Here is a 19,457-nt window from a genome sequence, read left to right on the forward strand (position 1 = left end):
GTTAAGACGCGATATACAGAGGTCATCCTCTGTAATAGTTAGTGCAAGACTCATCGTGACAATGGTCTGTTTTGTGAGACAGGCACATTTTAATAAAATTGCGACGTTACTCGAGATTGAGTTTTTTTTTTCTTTCGTCTCGATCTGAAATATCAACTCTAGTAAGTCTTTCTCAGAACTTAACGTAATCGCAGAACTTAACTGTGCTTTACGGGAAACACATGTTGCGAGACGAGATGTTAAAAAAAAAGGAGAGTTAGAATATTATTTTTTTATATATAGATGCAGAGACTGAGTTTTGAATCTGCAGCTAGGACAATGAATACTAGCATTGAACTCTCGTATGTAGTTTGCCGTGTGATATATGTATAAAATTCGAAAAGTAAAATTTTAAGTGCGTCATATGTGGCCGATGTAGTGAGAACTTTGGAACTGGATCGTAGAAACAGAACATTTCCAGAGACTTTGAGGCAATCCAGATGATAATTATCCAGTAACACTGCATAAACCAGATGTCTTCAAATGGATCCAGAGATACTAAGAGAGAGACACCAGTGCAGCGAAGAAACAACCAGAACAGCCACCAGTAGCAGCAATTGATATCATCTAGGAGGTTCTAGGATGCCGAGTGAACTTCAGTGAGAAGAGAGAGGACTGAAGGAAGAAGACAATGAAGAACACGTCAAAACAATACGTGCACGAACTATAAACAGAAATATATAATGGCCAAATTTTCATTAAAAAAAATAATAATAATAATTCATTATTTTTTTTATCGACCGGTCACTCCAATTTAATATTCTTGTGAATATAAAATAATTTCTTTTTTTGTGTGTGTGTGAATATCAGTGTTTAAAATCTGTATGATCTCTGTGGAGGAGTGGAGTGTCTATTTTATCAACATTAAAAATTCGACAAAATAACATGGAAGTCTTTCTTGTATGGATTCCAGACATCAATTAAGGTGTGCAAAATTTCGCATATGTTTTTCTTTTACAGCATGGCAAGAACATGAACAAGAGCATGGCAAGAACATGAACAAGAGCATGGCAAGGGTGTATGGTTGTTATCTGACCATTTTAATGGAGCATCTGTACTGAAGTAAAGCCACTGATTACCTGAGTTAAAGAGTATTTTGTATATTTCAAATCACTTAATTTTTTAAAAAAAAGCTCTACCGAATATTTCTTTTATATCTTTAATATTTTAAGTAATCACAAGTAATTCATATAATTCATTTACATAACTTCTGTTAATTACTTAATTTAAATACTTCTTGGGACTGTCCATTCAGGGCACTCCACCATTGTGGTGCAAATATTTAAGTATTTTAATTTCAAAACAGGCTATGTCCAACACGTTCACTTTAACCCACCACACTAGGCAATCCATGTTTTGTTACAATGGGAGGTACAGTGGCTCAGTGGCAGAGCTATGTAAGCTTGTGATGTGATGATTTTGAGTTTAGTGTCCCTTTCAGCAACGAGGCAATTTGAAACATGGAAAACACATAAGCTTTTGGGAAACGAATGTGGGTTTTCCACGCTAAAAATGCGAACGCTTGTCGCTTAGCCACGAAATAATTCCCATATAAAATTGTAGTAGAGAACATAGTGTGTATGTTTTCTCTTGGGGTTCTCTTGTTTCATCTCCTTCCTCATTCCATCATTCATAACCATTCATTTTTATTAATTATTCGTTACTTTAAGCCTATAAGACATAGAGGTGGAACGTAAAGCGAAAGATTTCATTTTGTTTGTTTGTTTGTTTGTTTGTGAAAATTGGTGTTTTATAAAAGAACGACACACTATATTCGCACCGAAGCTTCCCTGTGGTTATATGGTTAGCGTACGGTACACACTTTCGGCGCGGGAGATCACGGTCCGATTCCCAGTGGGAGGTCTTGTGATTCTGATTCCACGTTAAGCAATATGTCCACACTGCTCACATAGTATGTAATATGGCATGTCATAGTATGGCTGCTCAAGAAGCACTTCAATAGCCCACGCGAATTGCGAAAACCAAGAGGTTTCCCGCTCGTATTTAAAAAGCTCTCTTATCAATATGTTAGTTCTTTGCTCAGAAGGAATAATGTTTATAAAAAGTATTCGAAACCTCATCCTACGCCCTTGGATATGTATTTTAATCAAAGAGAAATAATAAATTCAAAATCTTTAAGTTTTACGTCCCACGATTATGCTGGTTACGTTAAATGATAAACTCAAAAATCAACCTAAGGGCTACCTTACAATATTTTCAAAACTTTATTACAAATGGATCAGTCATTTCTTCACATTTTATAATTACAAATCAGAAAGGAAAACTGCATAAAAATTACGCCTCTCCTCCTTTAGAAGTGGAAATTTCGCAAACGCTAAGATATATACGTGGTGACTAGATACTGATATTTTTGGCAGAGATTTAGACCTTCTTTCTTCCGTTTTAGGATACAGATTTCAATAAAAATGAAATAATATAAACTCGCCTCGAGCCGAATGCTAAATATGTTTAAAAATTCATTTCAATAGGTTCAACTATTTTCTCGTGAAAAGGCGACAGTGAGCGTCCTTTTTATTTTTGTTACAGAATACTTACTTCCTCCTATGGTAACGTCATGCGCATAACAGCAATTTAAAATGGATCTGCGCTTCGGGTTAACTGTTGTCCTGTTGTCCACTGCCGCGCAAAATTAGAATACGCTCGTAGCATCCTTACTTTTATTTCAATTTGACAAAGCGTCACAGTAATTGATTAAGTAACTAAGACAAGATAAATACTGTCAATGTATGGTAATATAGCTCTTTTGCTTGTTTATTAAATAACATCTTAGTATATTGATCTTGAGCCCGATGAATTTATTTTATAATAAATTCGCGTCACTTTATAAATTGGTCTTGTGATTAAGTCTGTCTATCGTTGCTTGATGGAAATCATGACGTGCAATTTTTCACACGTCACATCACAATTGTCACTAACGCAAACACATTAGTTTTGCAGGAACGACATTCCATCTTCCCTTTTCTTCTTCTTCCTTAATTCAGCTTTTCGTCACCAAATGGCAAAACAGTAACAAACATTACACTGTTAGGCGACGATTGTACAAGAGAACAGTAAAGCCAGGTGGTCTGAACAAAAGGCCACGGGGCCACATTTAGGCTCAACCGTGACATCACGACGAGTAGGTACAAAACAATGACCACAGACTTCTGCGAGCGAGTGGATGACACTTGATCACAGAGTTAAAGATGAGTGGTGAAACAGTGAGTACGTACTTCAAAAAGTTATTTGTGTTTGTGGTGATGTTAAGTAAATTGCTGTTACAAGTGCTTTAAATATAATTTGGAACCAAAAATGCCTTTTACTTGTGTTCCTAATTGTAAAGGGAATTACCGAAAGGTTTCCAAAGTGAGTGCATTTCAATTTCCAGTTGAACACAATCTACGAGAGAAGTGGTTTCGCATTATCATCCCAGAAAAGACTTCACTCTCATGTAATTCACTAGGGTAAGCTTGTAGTTCTTTTTTCTCAAGATAGTTCATAACAATGACTCTCAAAATATAATCTTAAACAATGGTTGATTTTTATTTAATCATTTAGTTTTTTAAGTACATTAACCAACTTTTTCTCAGCGTTGTTCACATACAAATACAGAACTTCATATTTTCTGTCTTCTTAACCGGGGAACACTAACTAATATGTCGTAAATTTTACGACGGCGATCTAATACTTGGTGATTTCAGCCAGTTCTACGCATGTGTTGAAGTTGGCATCTCGGCTAATTTGATTTGGTGAGTAACCGTTGCTATAGGCAGATTGCGTTTGCCAGTGCTCTCGTGTAAGTGTGACATACAGAGGCAATTCGTAGGTTTTACGAGGTATTAGTGATAACGTTACAATTTTCAAAGTAGCTTCCATTGTTGTGTATTTTTTTCTGAAATAGGAATACGAAAGCCAGTTACTATTGAAGTGACTCAAAATAACTTTATAAGTGTTATTTTGAGTCACCTTTCAGTTTAGCATAGTTAAAGCGGATTCATTGAAAGTAATGTTAATTTTTTGAAGTAGACTTATGATAAAATTATAATAGGAATATATGCATATTAGAGCGGAGCGAAAAATCACTTTTTTATATATCGAAAACGCAGTAGTGCGGAAAAGTTGTCAATTGACGTTGATAAAATACTGTAAAAATTTTGTTGCTGAAGTCGAATATCTTTGGGTGGCGAATCGCCAGAAAAGATTTTGTGTCTTTATAGGGTATGCAAGCCCGTCGTACACATCAATCTTTTGTGTTTCTTCGGTAAATGAACTAAACTATTATCTATATTTCTTAACTTAAGTAATATATAAAATTTAAGAGATATTTTCTGCATGATTTAGGCACATTTGGAATAACACAATAGCCAATTTGATCAAAATAACAATCTACTTAATACAAAATGCCGTACATACTTTTTCTGCACCTATCTGCTTGTTTCAGTGAAACGACCCAGGATCCACGACGAGGACGTGGGTGCAGTTCGGGTCCCACCCATGCTCACCCTACCATCCATACAGTGTGTTCAAAGTTAGATCTTTTATTCTTTGCAAAGCATAGTTTGTCTGTGTTTCTACTTTTGGGTTTACATATTGGGATTTTAGTTTAAGTCTGATACTATCTCTACCACAAACCACTGGCGGATCCTCGTGGGGGGCGGAGGGGGCGACCGCCCCCCCCAAAAAGGTCTTCTACTTCCAGCATGTATCGTTCGAAAATACAAATATTGTCTTTTCCCGGCCGATCTGTGTAACTTGAAATTCGGACAGTTAGTAACAAAATCGGACACAAGTAATACAGTTAGAAACTTGAAATTCGGACAGTAGATAGGACTTGTGATCTAGGATACCACTAAGGAAGGCTTTTTGGGAAATTCAAAGAAAGGAAGGGTAAAGTAGTGGAAATTATTTTAATAAGATGGTCATCTCTCCAAATCCCTTAAGGTTAGAAACTTGAAATTTGGATTTAGATTTTTCATTTGAGACGCGTTTCAACATTTTTTGATACTTTAGTAAAATGGGAAAAGAGGTGGAAAGAAAAGGGGGCGGGGATTGCAATTATTATAATAAGATATCTAAGAATCTTTCAAGGTTAGAAACATGGAATTTGATATATAGACTTCTCACAAAACAATTCAATACGTATTTCAGCATTTTTGTATTCTTCTTCTTCTTCTTCTTCTTCTTCTTCTTCTTCTTATTATTATTATTATTATTATTATTATTATTATTATTATTATTATTATTATTATTATTATTATTATTATTATTATTATTATTATTATTGTAAGATGCCTGGGCCCTATATCTCGGGATCACTTACGGCTAGATATATGAAAGTTGGTAGTTTGATTATTAATTTAAAATAATGAAACATGGATTTGAGCATTTTTTGCCACTTAACGTAGAAGGGCAAAAACAGAGGTGAGGGTTCACTAAGATGTTTGAGGTGTTTGAATTTTATGACAGCATTTTAGCTCAATCCAATTCTATATGAAAGACACAGAAGGGAGAAAGCGAAATATTGTGCCACAGTACCACGTAGAAGCATTTGCTATATTGTATGAAGCCGTATTCCGAACAAATTGGGGATCTGGGAGCGAAATCCCATCTAAGCAAAGGCTACTACAATATACTTTTATTGTAAGCATAACTATAATTATACATGTTTCTAAATGCTGCTTTTAAGAAATTACCAAATAGAGCCAATTTCAAACCCCCGGTTCCTAATCTAGTCTAATGCGTTTTTTTCTTTACATACTCAATTATACCACTGCAAAAGCGGAGTATTCGGACAAAATACCCTATACGGTGCTCATGATCCCGGGTTTGATTCCCGGTGAGGGTACATTTTAACGAAAAAGGTGGTTCGAATTCCACTATAATCAGTAAGTGCACGTCTTCTTAAGCCGTCATGTCATTACCGTGGAATGTTAAACTCCAGCAACAAATCAAAATACCCTATGTAAAGAGGTCTATACTTTTGTAAATATGTCCTATATTTGTCTTCTTGCTCTCTCCTGTTTAAGTGGAAAATTCCTGGATGTACCAGAAATTGAATTCCTTACACATTCATCTTTAAATACATCAATTGAGTACAGTTGGGAGCTTTTCTTGAGAAATGAACAATTCCATGGGTGTCAAAGTTTATCAGTCAGTGACTCCCCAACTCCACGTAAATCCTGGGTTCTATACCAATTATGGAAATGTTTTCTTCACCTTTGATACATCAGAAGATTTTGTTACGATTTGTATAGCCGCAATCTTAATGCGCACTTAGGAAAATGTCAACAATGTTGACAAAATTAAATCATGGTGAGAAACGAAACAACGGAAATTCAACATCTTGCTCTCAGGAAATGTTATTTGTATAGCGCCAGAGATCAAAGATAATGCCCCTCTCAGAGAGACACTGGAAAAAATGTCATGCATACGTATCGACGACCGGAACATAGCCTCTCATTCTTTTGGATAATGAAATTGATAGATTTATGTCAAGCTTCATGTTTTTCTTGCGATCACCTTTGTGAAACAAAGGGAAGCTATATTTGTATACACAGAGGAGAAATAGGACAGGCTTCGTGGCAGATAACAGATGACAGGATAAATACCATCGTCAATATAGCGCTTTATTTTGTGTAAGTACTGTCCAATAAAGCGCTTCTGATAAATCGCGGTGACTAAGTGTGAAGTGAATCATGATACCGCCACGCCTCCGAAACGGAAGTGCGTATTTAATTTAAATCTAGAGAAAGAATGTAACTTCATTTTTAAAAACTTACAAATTCGAGTCATAAAATATAATCTGGGAATCAAGTTTACACCCCCCCCCCCTCCAGCCCCGGATTCATATGTGTCCCATTTTTGCAAATTGAAATTCTGGTCAGTTTGAGGCTATGCTCATCTTCCAGGAAGTGAACCGCCCCCTCCAAATGATTCTTCTGGATCCGCTAGTGCCACAAACTGCTGCATATGCTTCTGTTAAAAGTTTCAAGCAGTGTTCTGTATTCTGGATGTGACAGGAATATTTCAAAGCTTTTTTTATGACTGGATGTTCATGGTTATTACTGTGCATTTCTTTATTAGAAAACAAGACAGCGCTGGAGGATGCGCCACCTCAACTGATTCCCAATTAATAAGGTATGCGTAATCGTTTGCATTAAAATTGAGCGCTGGTAGCATTTTTTTTTTTTTTTTTTTTTTACATATTACTCATCGTCTACTTTAGCTGGTATTCCTCGTTTCGTCTTCCTACTATTGTTACTATCATTATCTCTACTCTTCTCGTTCCTAGCATTTCCCCTTGCGTTGACTGTCTTTCTTCATGCCTTTTTTTTTGACGTGAAGTCTTTCATTGTCAACCATAGAAAGCATTTTATTCTCCGGGTTAGTGAAATAACAGTTATTTTGGATTACTTCTTGAACCAATTGCCGCTCCTTTTGTGGTATGTATCTTCAAGTTCTCATTCACATGTGTTTGGCTTCATCTTTACAAGTAGGGTATCTTTTTTACTAAAAATCAGCGACTACAGTCTCTTTCCTGCATAGAGTTTGATCTTTAAGGTCATCAAAGTATAAACATATAAAAACCTTTCCTTTGGTCATTAGAAGTTCCTTTTGTAGTATATTTTCCCGTTCTCGCCGGATTTTTGAGCTCTCTATCGTTTGGCCAGCATTCTTTGGATCAATTATTCTAAAAAACTGCAACGTAGCTGTTGTTATCGAAGTAGTTGCAGGATCAATGTTCAAAATCGGTTTGCTAGCATAACGAGAAGTCTAAGGACACGTCGTTGCTGCTTGCTTCTTTTTTCTCTGTTTCGCAAAGTAATCATCAACACTTGACTCATCGCCATCAGAAGATGATGTCTGGAGTTCATTAGGAGTACTCGTTTGTGATATGTGAGAAGACTGTTGGAGGGTGGTCTCTCGTGATTTCCTTTTAGTGTGTACGCATATTTAAAGACTCCTCGTAGTCAACTCCCTCTATTCTGCCTACTCGTGTTGTTCTCTGATCTTGCCGAAATGTCTACTCTTTCCTACGTACTTTCTTTCTCAATTCACATGAATACATGGAAAGTTCATGACATTTACAGGAACATATACCAAATAATTTCGTGTATTCTTGTTTAAGTATATCCATTTTTCTGGAAACTAGCAGAAGTCTTCGTTTTCCTCTCAGATTTAACATACTTCTTGTATACTATACTTCTTGTATGCTTTCCGTGCAAGGAAAGTAGAAGCTGAATTATATGTTCTAATGGCACAGTAGGGATGGAAGCCTTGTCCTAAACAGATTTCACACATTGAGCGACGTCTCTCACCACCTTCTTTACAGATGGATCATACCCTTTCTCACACTTTTCAAGCTCTACCAATTGAAAATAATGCTTCATTACGTCTGATTTTGTGGGCAACTGTGCACCTAAAAGCTCAGCTGAATGTCGAAACACAGGGTGAGTCATTCTTAATCTTGTTTTTGTCTTTGGCATGGTTCAAGTTTCAATATTGATATGAAATACAGATCTCACACACACTGCATAAAGTTTAATTTACAATACACAAACAAACTATTTATACACTTACAAACTACGTACAACGAAGTAAACACTGAAACGCAATGTTAACACCGCAAAATACCTTGAAAAGATTGGCTTCCACACTAGAACGAAGTTATCGAATACTACAGTTGTTTCTTTTCAATACTGCCACTATCAATTAGACTAGTCCAAATTGCAATCTTACGCAGGGGAGAAAAGTAAGCTGTATAAAGCAGTACGAGATTTTTTTTAAAGAACTGTGTTGAAGGAAAAGTTATAGTGAACAATGAACACATTTATCGGTGTATTAATTCAATACTAGAATCTTATATGAGACCACAAGGACAGTGTATAATATACAATACTTTGTTTTGCTAAAATGGGTTATTTTATGGTTCCAAATCTGCTTAAATCATCTAGAAAATATTTCTTCAGTTTTATAGACTGCTTAAGTTAATAAATATAGGTAAAAGTTTTATTCATTTACCGTAAAAACACAAAACTGGTGTGTACGGCGGGTTTACATACCCTATAAAGACACAAAATCTTTTTTGGCGATTCGCCACCCGAAGATATTTGATTTCAGTGACAAAATTTTTACAGTATTTTATCAACATCAATTGACAACTTTTCCGCACTATTGCGTTTTTGATATATAAAAAAGTGATTTTTCGCTCCGCCCTAATACATATATTGAACCAACAACTTTTAGTAAAAAATCTAGAAATTAATCAGTCCCAATGTATCCTATAAAGTAAATAAATAAACATTAATTATTATATTAGAAAATATTTATATATTAGAAAAAATATTAGGAAAAAGTTTACAGCAAGGAAACAATGAGTTTTACTTCAAATCGTAAAATTTACGAATGTTTAGTAATAGTGTACTACAAAAACATATTAGTGTTCCCAGGTTAAAATAGGTAGGATTTCCTCAAATCGTCTGTTGGAATCCAATAATTCAGAAACTATATATAGTAATACCATAGGTCTATATCCTCCTCTGGAGGTGTACACACACACACACACATACACACACACACACATATATATATATATATATATATATATATATATATATATATATATATATATATATATATATATATATATATATATATATGTGTGTGTGTGTGTGTGTGTGTAGTTAAGCTTCAGCAAATTATTTGGTTCAAAGGGTCAGTGAGTTGGTATGTTTTTACTTAGGTACTAATGTATTTTTTCATTTGTGTAACCAATTCAGAGTGCAAAATCCTGAGAAGACGGAAGAAATTTTCCCCCAACTAAGATATTTTGAATACCCCACACACTAAGTTATTGGGGGGGATGAATAAAATGTCACAATCTCATTAGTTTGGAAATTAATTGCAGTAATTCACATATAATTAAAGGGTGAACTAGTGATATGGGAAGTCAGTGGGGTACGGAGAATTTCAAGAAGAAGTGTTCAAATATTCAATCTCATATCGTTTCATGACAAGTGTGAGTTTTGAATATAAATACAAACATAATTATTTTTCCACAATACCTTACTTACGAGAGGTTAAATCCCAAACCCCACGTTTCATAACTCACTGTGAAAACACAAAAAACAACTAGAGTTATTATGATCTGACAACTTTCATATTTTTTAATAATTACGAACGTTCATATATGTGAATTCTGTCAGAGCATTGCAATCCGAAGACTGTTTTTTTTTCTTTCTTTCTTTTCAGTCCTACAATTCGATTTCACGCTGTCCGTGCTAACTGTTAACAGTGTTGATCACATACTGTAATTTTATTCACTTCGGCGACGATCTTGTTCAATTCCACAACAATCACTGATATATACATATATAAGCAACAATCTTAGCTCTAACTGTTGGTCTAGTGACTAGTGCGTGAGACTTTTCTGTATGTGGTCTCATGTTCAAATTCTACTTCAAACTGTAGATCTGCCATCTACGTCTCATATAGCCTCGCTGCTGAAAAAGAACGTTAAAATTCACATTTTTGTTTGATTTGGTTTCGTGTCTCCCAATTACATAACGAATTACAGAGGGCCGACCTCAAAAGAAATTTACGGGGCCACGGTGGCTCAGTGGTAGAGCGTTCACCTCTGGCGCTTGGGGTCCCGGGTTCGATCCCAGCCCCCGCCAAGTGAACTTTGTGGTGGACAAACAAAGTGTGCGTGGGTTTCCTCGGGATTCTCCCGTTTCCTTACACTTTCTTCATTCCACCATTTCCTTCATTACTCATCATCACCGTCTCCTTTAGCCTAACCAGCATAACCGTGGGACGTAAAACAAAGATTTCATTTCATTTTTCATGGTTACTTTTCTGTCCCGTGTATAACGGTGAGTCGAAAAAGAAAACATAGTGTGAAGCTAATTACATCCTATTTTCCAATTTAAAAAATATAATGCATAGTAAGGAAAATGAATGTAGAACCTAAGTGATGGCATATAAAATGAAAATGCTGCCATAAATCGCAGAGATTGTCCAATGAAATTGAGGTTGGGAAATGAGTTTTTTTTTCTGAGTCCCGTGCGTAACGCTTAATTTTGGCTTATAACTCAAATTTGCAATTGTTTTGTGTGTTTCATTTTATTTGAGTATGCACTAATAATTTTCCCCTAATTTTGACATACTTTTTATTTAGTTTGAAAATACATTTTTGTTTAAAAAAGCCGTTTTTGTGTACGAGTGCCCGTGCGTAACGCTGAAAATCGTCCTATAATTTCATCACTTGAGAGGCGTCACTGAGGTTCGTTCTTAACTTATTACTAAATAAGAAGTGAAAAAGAGTCCAGCACAATCTTGGACGAAGTCAACGGCTCTCACTGTCAAATAGATGTATATTTAAAAAGAGTAAGTTTCCAAGATTTTTTTAATACGATGCATCAAGAGAAAATTTTTAAAATGGGTGTAACTATAGTTTTGGGCTATAGTTTTCTAATATTCTTTTTTTATTTCTTACCAATTTCAATACTTTATTTTAGTTTAATTCTTGATTAGTTAGCAATCTTATTAATTTTGACAATTCGGTCCTTTTATTTGAATGTTGTATACAAACTATATTTGAATTATATATGCATAATATTCATGCATATATATTCATGAATTATATTTGAATGTTGTATGAATAAATTCTATAGTCACGAGATTATGGTGTAGCTGGAAAAATAACAGATCATAGAATAAAATGTTGCATGTGTCCTTTCATAACGTTATTTTCAAGTAATAAACATATTCTCAATTTTGACCTCAAAAGGGTCAATTATATCAGGCTTTAGACAAAATGATAAACACGGAATTACGGAGAAAAGATTTATGATTCAAATGAACACATTCAATTTCATAAATTACTTTCAACCTTCTCACTTGCAATACTACTTAAAAAAAAGAATATCATTAATTTTAGATATACATAGAAAAGCACTTACCAGGTGGTCCAAGAGGACCGAAAACTCCCGTTAACCCTGGCCTGCCTCTTAGCCCTGGAGGTCCAGGGGGTCCTCGAATGTAAGCACCTCTCTCACCCTTTCTTCCCTGAAATATTTATATAGATTAATAAAATAATACATAAGTTCACAAGGTGACATTACGTCCAGCAATAAAGCATCGTTTTCCAAGCTGTAATGAAAATAAAATAATTAGAGAAGAAAACGTTATTGTTATTTATCGTAAAATAATCAAAACAACCAAAGCATCAGAGCAGGACAGGGTATCGAATCATTCTAGACACTTAACAACGAAAACATACAAGTATAAGACTCATCTACTTGTTCCTTAAACAATAACTTCAAATAAAATCGGAAACTGAGTGTGACTGTTGCGTTTCATTAATTATACGGAATTATGTCATTCTTATTCACTTTCATCTGTAGCGGGCGACCTGTGGCGCCTTCGGACCGATCTAATTTTTTGCTTTTCTTATTGTTATTAATTCACAATTAGTATTTAAAAACCGTTTAATCACTTTATTGTCATCCAATTATTGCAGGTATTATTCAGTGCTAAATTTCTTTCTTTACATTTTTGTTCTTTCTGTGGGATAACTAAACCAGACGAATATTTAAAGTTAGCTGTTTGTCTTGTAAGAGGAACCTCATATCTTTTTTCTCTCCCCTTTGCATCTTGAGAAACAGATCTGAATTGGTAACCTATAACCTTCGAATCGCTGCACGTGCAAGGGAATACCCAACCCTTGTGTCTTATCTAAGAGTCTGAGCTTATTTTCTGAATACTTTCATTGTTCTCTGTTTAAGCCCAGATGTTTTCAAAAACGTGCTAGACATATAACTAACTTTTTGACGCCGAAGTTGACAATTCTAAAATACTAAATATGTCTATTTTGACACTGTATAAAATAAGCGTCTACTGAACACTTATATTTTTGGTATCATTGAAACTATTAAGAAACCTATAAAAACCTGATAACGCCTAATTTTCTTTGTATTATCAAATTAACCTTTAACTTTTAATTTGGATATTATGTACTAGATTACGCTAAAGCCTTATACTGTTTATAATAACGCGCATGGGTGACTATTCTAGTTAACACCCTAAATAGTCGTTTAGATAATCAGCATCCAATCTAAACGCAATGGCTAATTTTATTGCACACGAGTGTCCTCCCTTTTGGAAAGACACCACCCTATTATACGCCCACGTACGTAACGCATGGAAAAACTCCCTGTAGGGTGAGTGTGCCTAAAGGCAGCCGTCTCTAGTAGTCAGCCATTTTTTAGTAACCATCAATTAAATAAGCATGCGGTAGCCTGCTATCAAATAAATAGTCAATTAAAACCTAAATCAGAGCTCCAGTAGTCAACCTCATTTGTTCTGGCCTGGTGTGACTTCTCGTAGCAGAAAAGAAAAATGATTATTTGAGGTTTGCTGATGCAAGTGAGCATAGTGAGCATTTTGTTAATAAAAAAGTAAGGAAGAAGCTTTACTTTAAAGTTAAATTAAAACTATATTATTGTGAAAAAAAGTACGAGTTATTGCTTTCTTCGATGCATGAATGTATGTAGTTAGTTAAAAAAAAAATCGTGGTTTTTGATACAAAAGAAGATATTGCGTAGAAATAGGGGGGCTGACTACAGGTTGCATTTTTGATAACGTTTTCCGGTAGTCAGCCATTAGGGGCTGACTACTGGAAATGACCCTTGACTTCATTTTCCAGTGGTCATCCCCCATTACTTTCAACGGACGACTACTGGATACATATACTACAGTAGTCAGCTACCTATCATTAATTCAATTTATTTAAATGCACATTTCTATAACTGAGACACTTTACTAATACGTAGAAGACTTTCCTAACGCTTTAATGAAATAAAGTAACTATTATAAAGTCACTAATTGCATCATGCAAGCATAATACAGTTATAATACCAGCCATTTCAATTCTTATATTTTCCTGGAACTGAATGAAAAAAAGATTAAGAATTTATGGCTGGTCTGAATTCTCACTCTAAAATTTAAAAGAGAGGTAATGAGTATTTTTTACCTTGATCATAGGCCTAGATTATCTAAGTTAACAATGAGGAAATAAGGGATATCAAATATATTTGATTTGATAATTTTAATTACCCCGCACAATGTCGCATTTCTGCACGTTTTTAATTCCAAGATTGCAATTGTTTTTAACTATTATTATGATTATGATTATTATTATTATTATTATTATTATTATTATTATTATTATTATTATTATTATTATTATTATTATTATTATTATTATTATCTGTTCCGTTCCTAGAGTTGTCTTGTTGCCAAAACAATACAGAATAATCATAAATATTTACATTCTAACTCGTGCTTCTCATTCAGTACCTCATAGCCTAGTTACACTTTTTCATAGTAACCCATTTGCTTTCTGTCAAAACTTAATTAAAAACGTGGTTTATCATTTTATAAATAAATTTACGCACAAATGCGTGTTAGCCTATCTTAAAGAGAGAGCAACGGAAACCAAGGAGTCATAGAGTCATTTCAAGCATTTTAACCAAAGAGTACTACCTGGCAGCTGTGAAAGTTATTGAATACTTGAAATCGAATCTTCATGAAAAATATATAATGTTGAAAGTCTTCAAGAAATGAAAAGGAATGCTCACCGCGAGGAAAATACGTCTAACAGTTTAAGAACGCGTGAGTCAGCGTTTCTTTCAACCAGTCCAAAGACATCTTCTACTGGGATAGACTCAGTGTCAGATGATTTTGCAACCAGGTGTGTTGAGGATACTGTATCCAAAGATACTGTATAATACACTAATGAACACAGATAGGACTATTCTTCTGTCCAAAGAGGATCGATCTACTACATCAGTACTTGCTAGTGAGATGTTTGATAATCTTAGTCCTAGAACGTACCAGATTTCCGCAATTGGACTTCTAGAATGCGATATCAGAAATAGATGTTACGTCTGATTCAAACCAGGAAACCAACACATCCGTTGTGGCATCTTATGCTGAAACGACGCAAGGTGAAAGGTCTGCTTCGGTTTCTACAATCGGTAGTGTCATAAATAACTTCATATGATCTCAGAAGAAATTCAAAGAGAACCTTCGTTAAACATTTCCATATCATCTGCCTTTGATCAGTATCTTTTCTGGCCAGCTCCAATCAAAATGAAAACTATCAAAAATGTGCCCAGAGAAAAAGTTCCAAGTGCGATATCCTACCAAGAATGGAGAAATTATCAGATGTTAAAGAATGAAAAGAAAAGAAAACTAGAAGAGGAACATCTAAAACGAAAAAGGGAGAGAATAAAAAAAGAAAGGAAAATCTGCAAAAAATCAAACAGAAAGAAAAGACTGTCAAGCCAAGTAGCACTAGTAGTTAAGAAAACGAGATGCAACAAGTTATTGAAAGCCGTGTTAAGTGTAAGGCCTAAGAAGAATTCATAAGTGACATTGAGGGCGACACACGTAAATATATGGGGTGTGATTTTTGTGATCACTGGTGCCACTTGAAATGCACGTGCATCAGTGAATTATCGTACGAAGAAGCTACTAAATAACTGTTTGTGTGTCCTGAATGTGCTTAATGAACTTCATATCAAAGGATTAATGCCATAGCTAAGTATAAATATCAATGTATATATAAATAGGACTATATATTAATTTTAAATAGGCCAGTCTGGGCCGAGGCACATTTTCTTAGTTTATGGTAAGTACAAGAAGTCTTTTTTTTCCTATATCGCAGTACATTTTCCACGTAGTTTTCCTCTGTAGAAAGTCTGAGTGCAATATAATTGTCCTTTAATTTGATAACTGGGAAATTAGTCTTAAATTCCATTTCAAAAGTCGATTCTATAGTGTGACTGAGTACTGGTTAAAGTAATGGCTGACCTTTGGTTTTCATAGGCTGACTACTGGTTTTTTTAGAGTTTCTGGTATTTTCTTTTACCTGTGTAATTATTTATAAAAGATTTCGTATGTTAGCTACAAACGTAAAATTTAAACTCTGCTCTTTGTAATGGCATATGCAGTAAAAGTTATTAGTAAAAATGATTTTTTTATACTTTAACAAAGTTGAAAATCTCCTTAAATGGCCGACTACTGGCACATTTACCCTATACAAAATAGCTCTACAAGCTGTTTTCTAGGGGGGAAATCCATCGTCTTCGACGGGGAAGAATTGCTGCGTTAACACGGAGGCATGAGCCCCGCGCTCGTCGCCGGGGCTCCGGCCCACTCCTCGGGCACAGGCTTCTGCCCTTCGCCCGCCGGACTTTGTCTTTCTTCTCTGACTTTGTTAGTCACAGAGAGAAGAACTTAGTGATTGTACGAACTAGTGTTCTTACACTGTGTTGTGGAGAACTCCGTCATCTACGTTCTCCTACCGAGGACCATCTCTGCATTCGTTTCGTGTGTGCAATACGTCAAGAACTTTGTTATTGTGCTGAACTTTGATTCTAGCGAGTTTGCTACTACTACATGTAGGCAGCCACAATTCGATCTCTTCATTGAACTGCCCTTATTTCTCTTTTAACATTGGTCATATTCTGACACCTCAAATTTCACGCATACGCCACTGGACTTAGGTGTCATCTAACGTTCCCTCTGCTGTATAACAACCTCATTGCTTATTAACTCTTCTGTGTTGTACAAAAGCAACATTCAATAAAACTCATACTACTTCTAACTCGGCGTTCCAGTCATTTACAACGCCTATCTAAAGTTCTCAAATTACTACCTCACCTACTCTAATATTTTATCAGAAAATACCTCCGAAGATGCCGTTCGTCGAAGTCTATTATTACGAACACCTCTCTTGTTATCTTGTTCTTACGTGAACCACTACGCCAGTCTCGCCTTTCGAGGACTGAGTGCTTCACCTTCTTTCGTCTGAGAAGTTGAGTGTACATCACCATCCTGTGTGCTCTTCGATTCCAGTACCATCTCTGCATTCGCCCGTGGACTTCCGATTGGAGATTGGACTTCGCTCTCCGTAGGAAGTGATAGCATCTGTTGGTTTTACCGCTCGAACCAATACAGACGCCGTCTGGGAATTCTTGATCGCAATGAACATCTTGCCACGCTAAGCTTAACTGGACTTATACATGACTCGACATCTCCAGAGGCCACTTGGAACTCTTCAATCTCCGTAGGTGTTTAATTGCGAGGTGAGTGAATTAAATTGTTTTTGGTGATCTTATTTGTGCATCTTGATTCCTCGCATCTACTCAGAATCATGTCTAGTTCTGTGCACCCAATATCCGATCTCAATGTTTGTTTTTATAAAGTGATTCTACAACTAAGGTTGTTAGCGATAACTCTCTCTTCCAATTTATTGTTTTATCGATTAAATTGTTACTAGGCTAAATTATCTAAGTCTCTAATGGAACAAATATTTCTTTTGATTAATTAAGCATACCCAAGCCTGACTCTGTCGTGTGAACTTACATATTTGAGGTCCATTAATTTTGTTAATCATCTTGTTTATATTGTATTAACTTTAACTTAATTCATTGTTGTGTAATAGGTGCCTCATTCTTTAGTTGTCGTCCTGCTACAAATATTTATCTCTTTGCACGAGTCCTAGTTGTCTAATATTTTGGTGTGCTGATTAATCTATTTGTTATTGTGGACTTCACGTTAACTAATGAATCCCTTCGGAGCCGCCACTGCCCCAATGCGCTGGCACTTATCTGCGGGACACTCGTAAATCACGGCGCCATTATAATCTCGTTATACTCGTGCTTTGAACTTTGTGATTAGTTGGTTTTGTCTTTGTCATGCGTAGGCACTCAAATTATCCTGTTCCTCTCTCTTGATCAAACCTCTCTGCCGACAGCCTTGTTCGAACAGGACGGACCTCCTCCTTATCTTAATATTTAACTGTTGAGCCAAGAGACTGCTCACCTTCATTTAATTTTGAACGTCAGGCAACTCTTCAAGTAAGTGATATTCTCGAGACCTTTCCGTGGTCATTTATTAATTATTCTCTTAGTTTGATTTCGGCAACCTTCGGTAGAAATAGCGTCGCTAATAATCTCTTTTTATGTTCGTGACATGTGGTGGGAGTCCCTCACAAGTGGCCGTAAAAGTTTTGATCTCCTCCTGCTACCGGTCCCGACACATCGTTCTTTTTCAAGTTATTGATGAATTAATATTTCGGAAGAATAAAGCTAATGCGATCCTGCACAGTATCAAACTTCTCGGACTTTTCCACATAGTAAACAGTTAACTATAACATTAATAGACATTAATTATTCTGTCAAACCTAATTATAACAAACCATAATCATATACATAGATATATTTTACTTGCAATGGAGGTAATAGCTGGACGAATGGTACTAGAAATTAAAACCACTAAACGAGCACGAGACACATGTGGCCCACGTCCCTTCGAAGATTGATAAACTGATTCCACTACATGGAGTTGAGTCACGTGTAACCGGAACGAGGGCAAAAGGGAGGATATATCATTGAGAATTTTTAAAAAAATAAATAAATAAAATAGAATAACTCAGGACTTTTCAAAGCTAACCAGCGAAAGCCATTTTTTGAGTCTTGTTGTTTCATAAAACAGATGAGTGTGAAATAATGTCATATATATATATATATATATATATATATATATATATATATATATATATATATATATATATATATATATATATATATATATATATATATATATATATAATTTTTGACCATGCCCGGAAAATGTATAATTCTAAATTAAGTTTTTTCAAATTTCCCGCGTTTCGTAAGTCTATCAGAAGATTTTTTTTTAAAGGGCTAACTACTAGAATGAAATCGAAACGCACATAGATACTAGAATTCAGCAACTGAATGAATCTTTCTCGAACGCATATTGGAAATGTTGCATGTGTTTCCTCTTTTAAATCAACATAATCCTCGGAAAGACAACAGAATAAGAATATAATTAATAGTTCTCATCTGAAGTACAAATGATATCTCCATGAGAAAAAGTTTTTTAGATTGAAGGAATTAGAAGAATGTGCGTTGAATATACAGTCCTATTTATTGAAAAATTGCAATTAAGCTAAACAGGAAAGTACAATGTAGTATGAGTTATTAAGCGTGAATTAGATAGTGAAATAGAATCTCAGATAAATCCTCAGGCTTTAAAACCGGCCTATTTTAATAGAAAGGTAACCAGAAACGAAGGGAATTCACAAACGAACACAAGTAAAGAAGAGGTTAGGACATGCGTACCGAAGTTGGGGTCAAAAATGTTTGCGATAGTAATCGAAAGGCTTGAAATTAGCTACGACTGTTACGAAGAGTCGGAATTAGCAAAAGCAAAGAATGCAGCACCCTATTTACAAGCATTTTTCTAAAGAGAAGTAGAAGCCTAGTATATGGACATGGGATCGTACGTATGTCTGGCCGACTCCAACACTGCTAGAGAGT

General features: G+C 35.3%; 1 protein-coding gene across 1 annotated transcript in view; it reads right to left on the reverse strand.

Moving 5' to 3' along the window:
- The window catches only part of LOC145693355 (uncharacterized), a 1,690,974-nt gene that overhangs the window by 629,120 nt on the left and 1,042,397 nt on the right, over positions 1-19,457 (reverse strand). The window contains exon 18 of the mRNA XM_081769282.1: positions 12,003-12,108. Within this exon, the coding sequence (XP_081625408.1) occupies positions 12,003-12,108 (106 nt within the window). The remainder of the gene's footprint in view (positions 1-12,002; positions 12,109-19,457) is intronic.

Source organism: Thermobia domestica, chromosome 8 (genome assembly GCF_964235325.1).
Source record: "Thermobia domestica chromosome 8, izTheDome1.hap1.1, whole genome shotgun sequence".
Lineage (NCBI taxonomy): Eukaryota > Metazoa > Arthropoda > Insecta > Zygentoma > Lepismatidae > Thermobia > Thermobia domestica.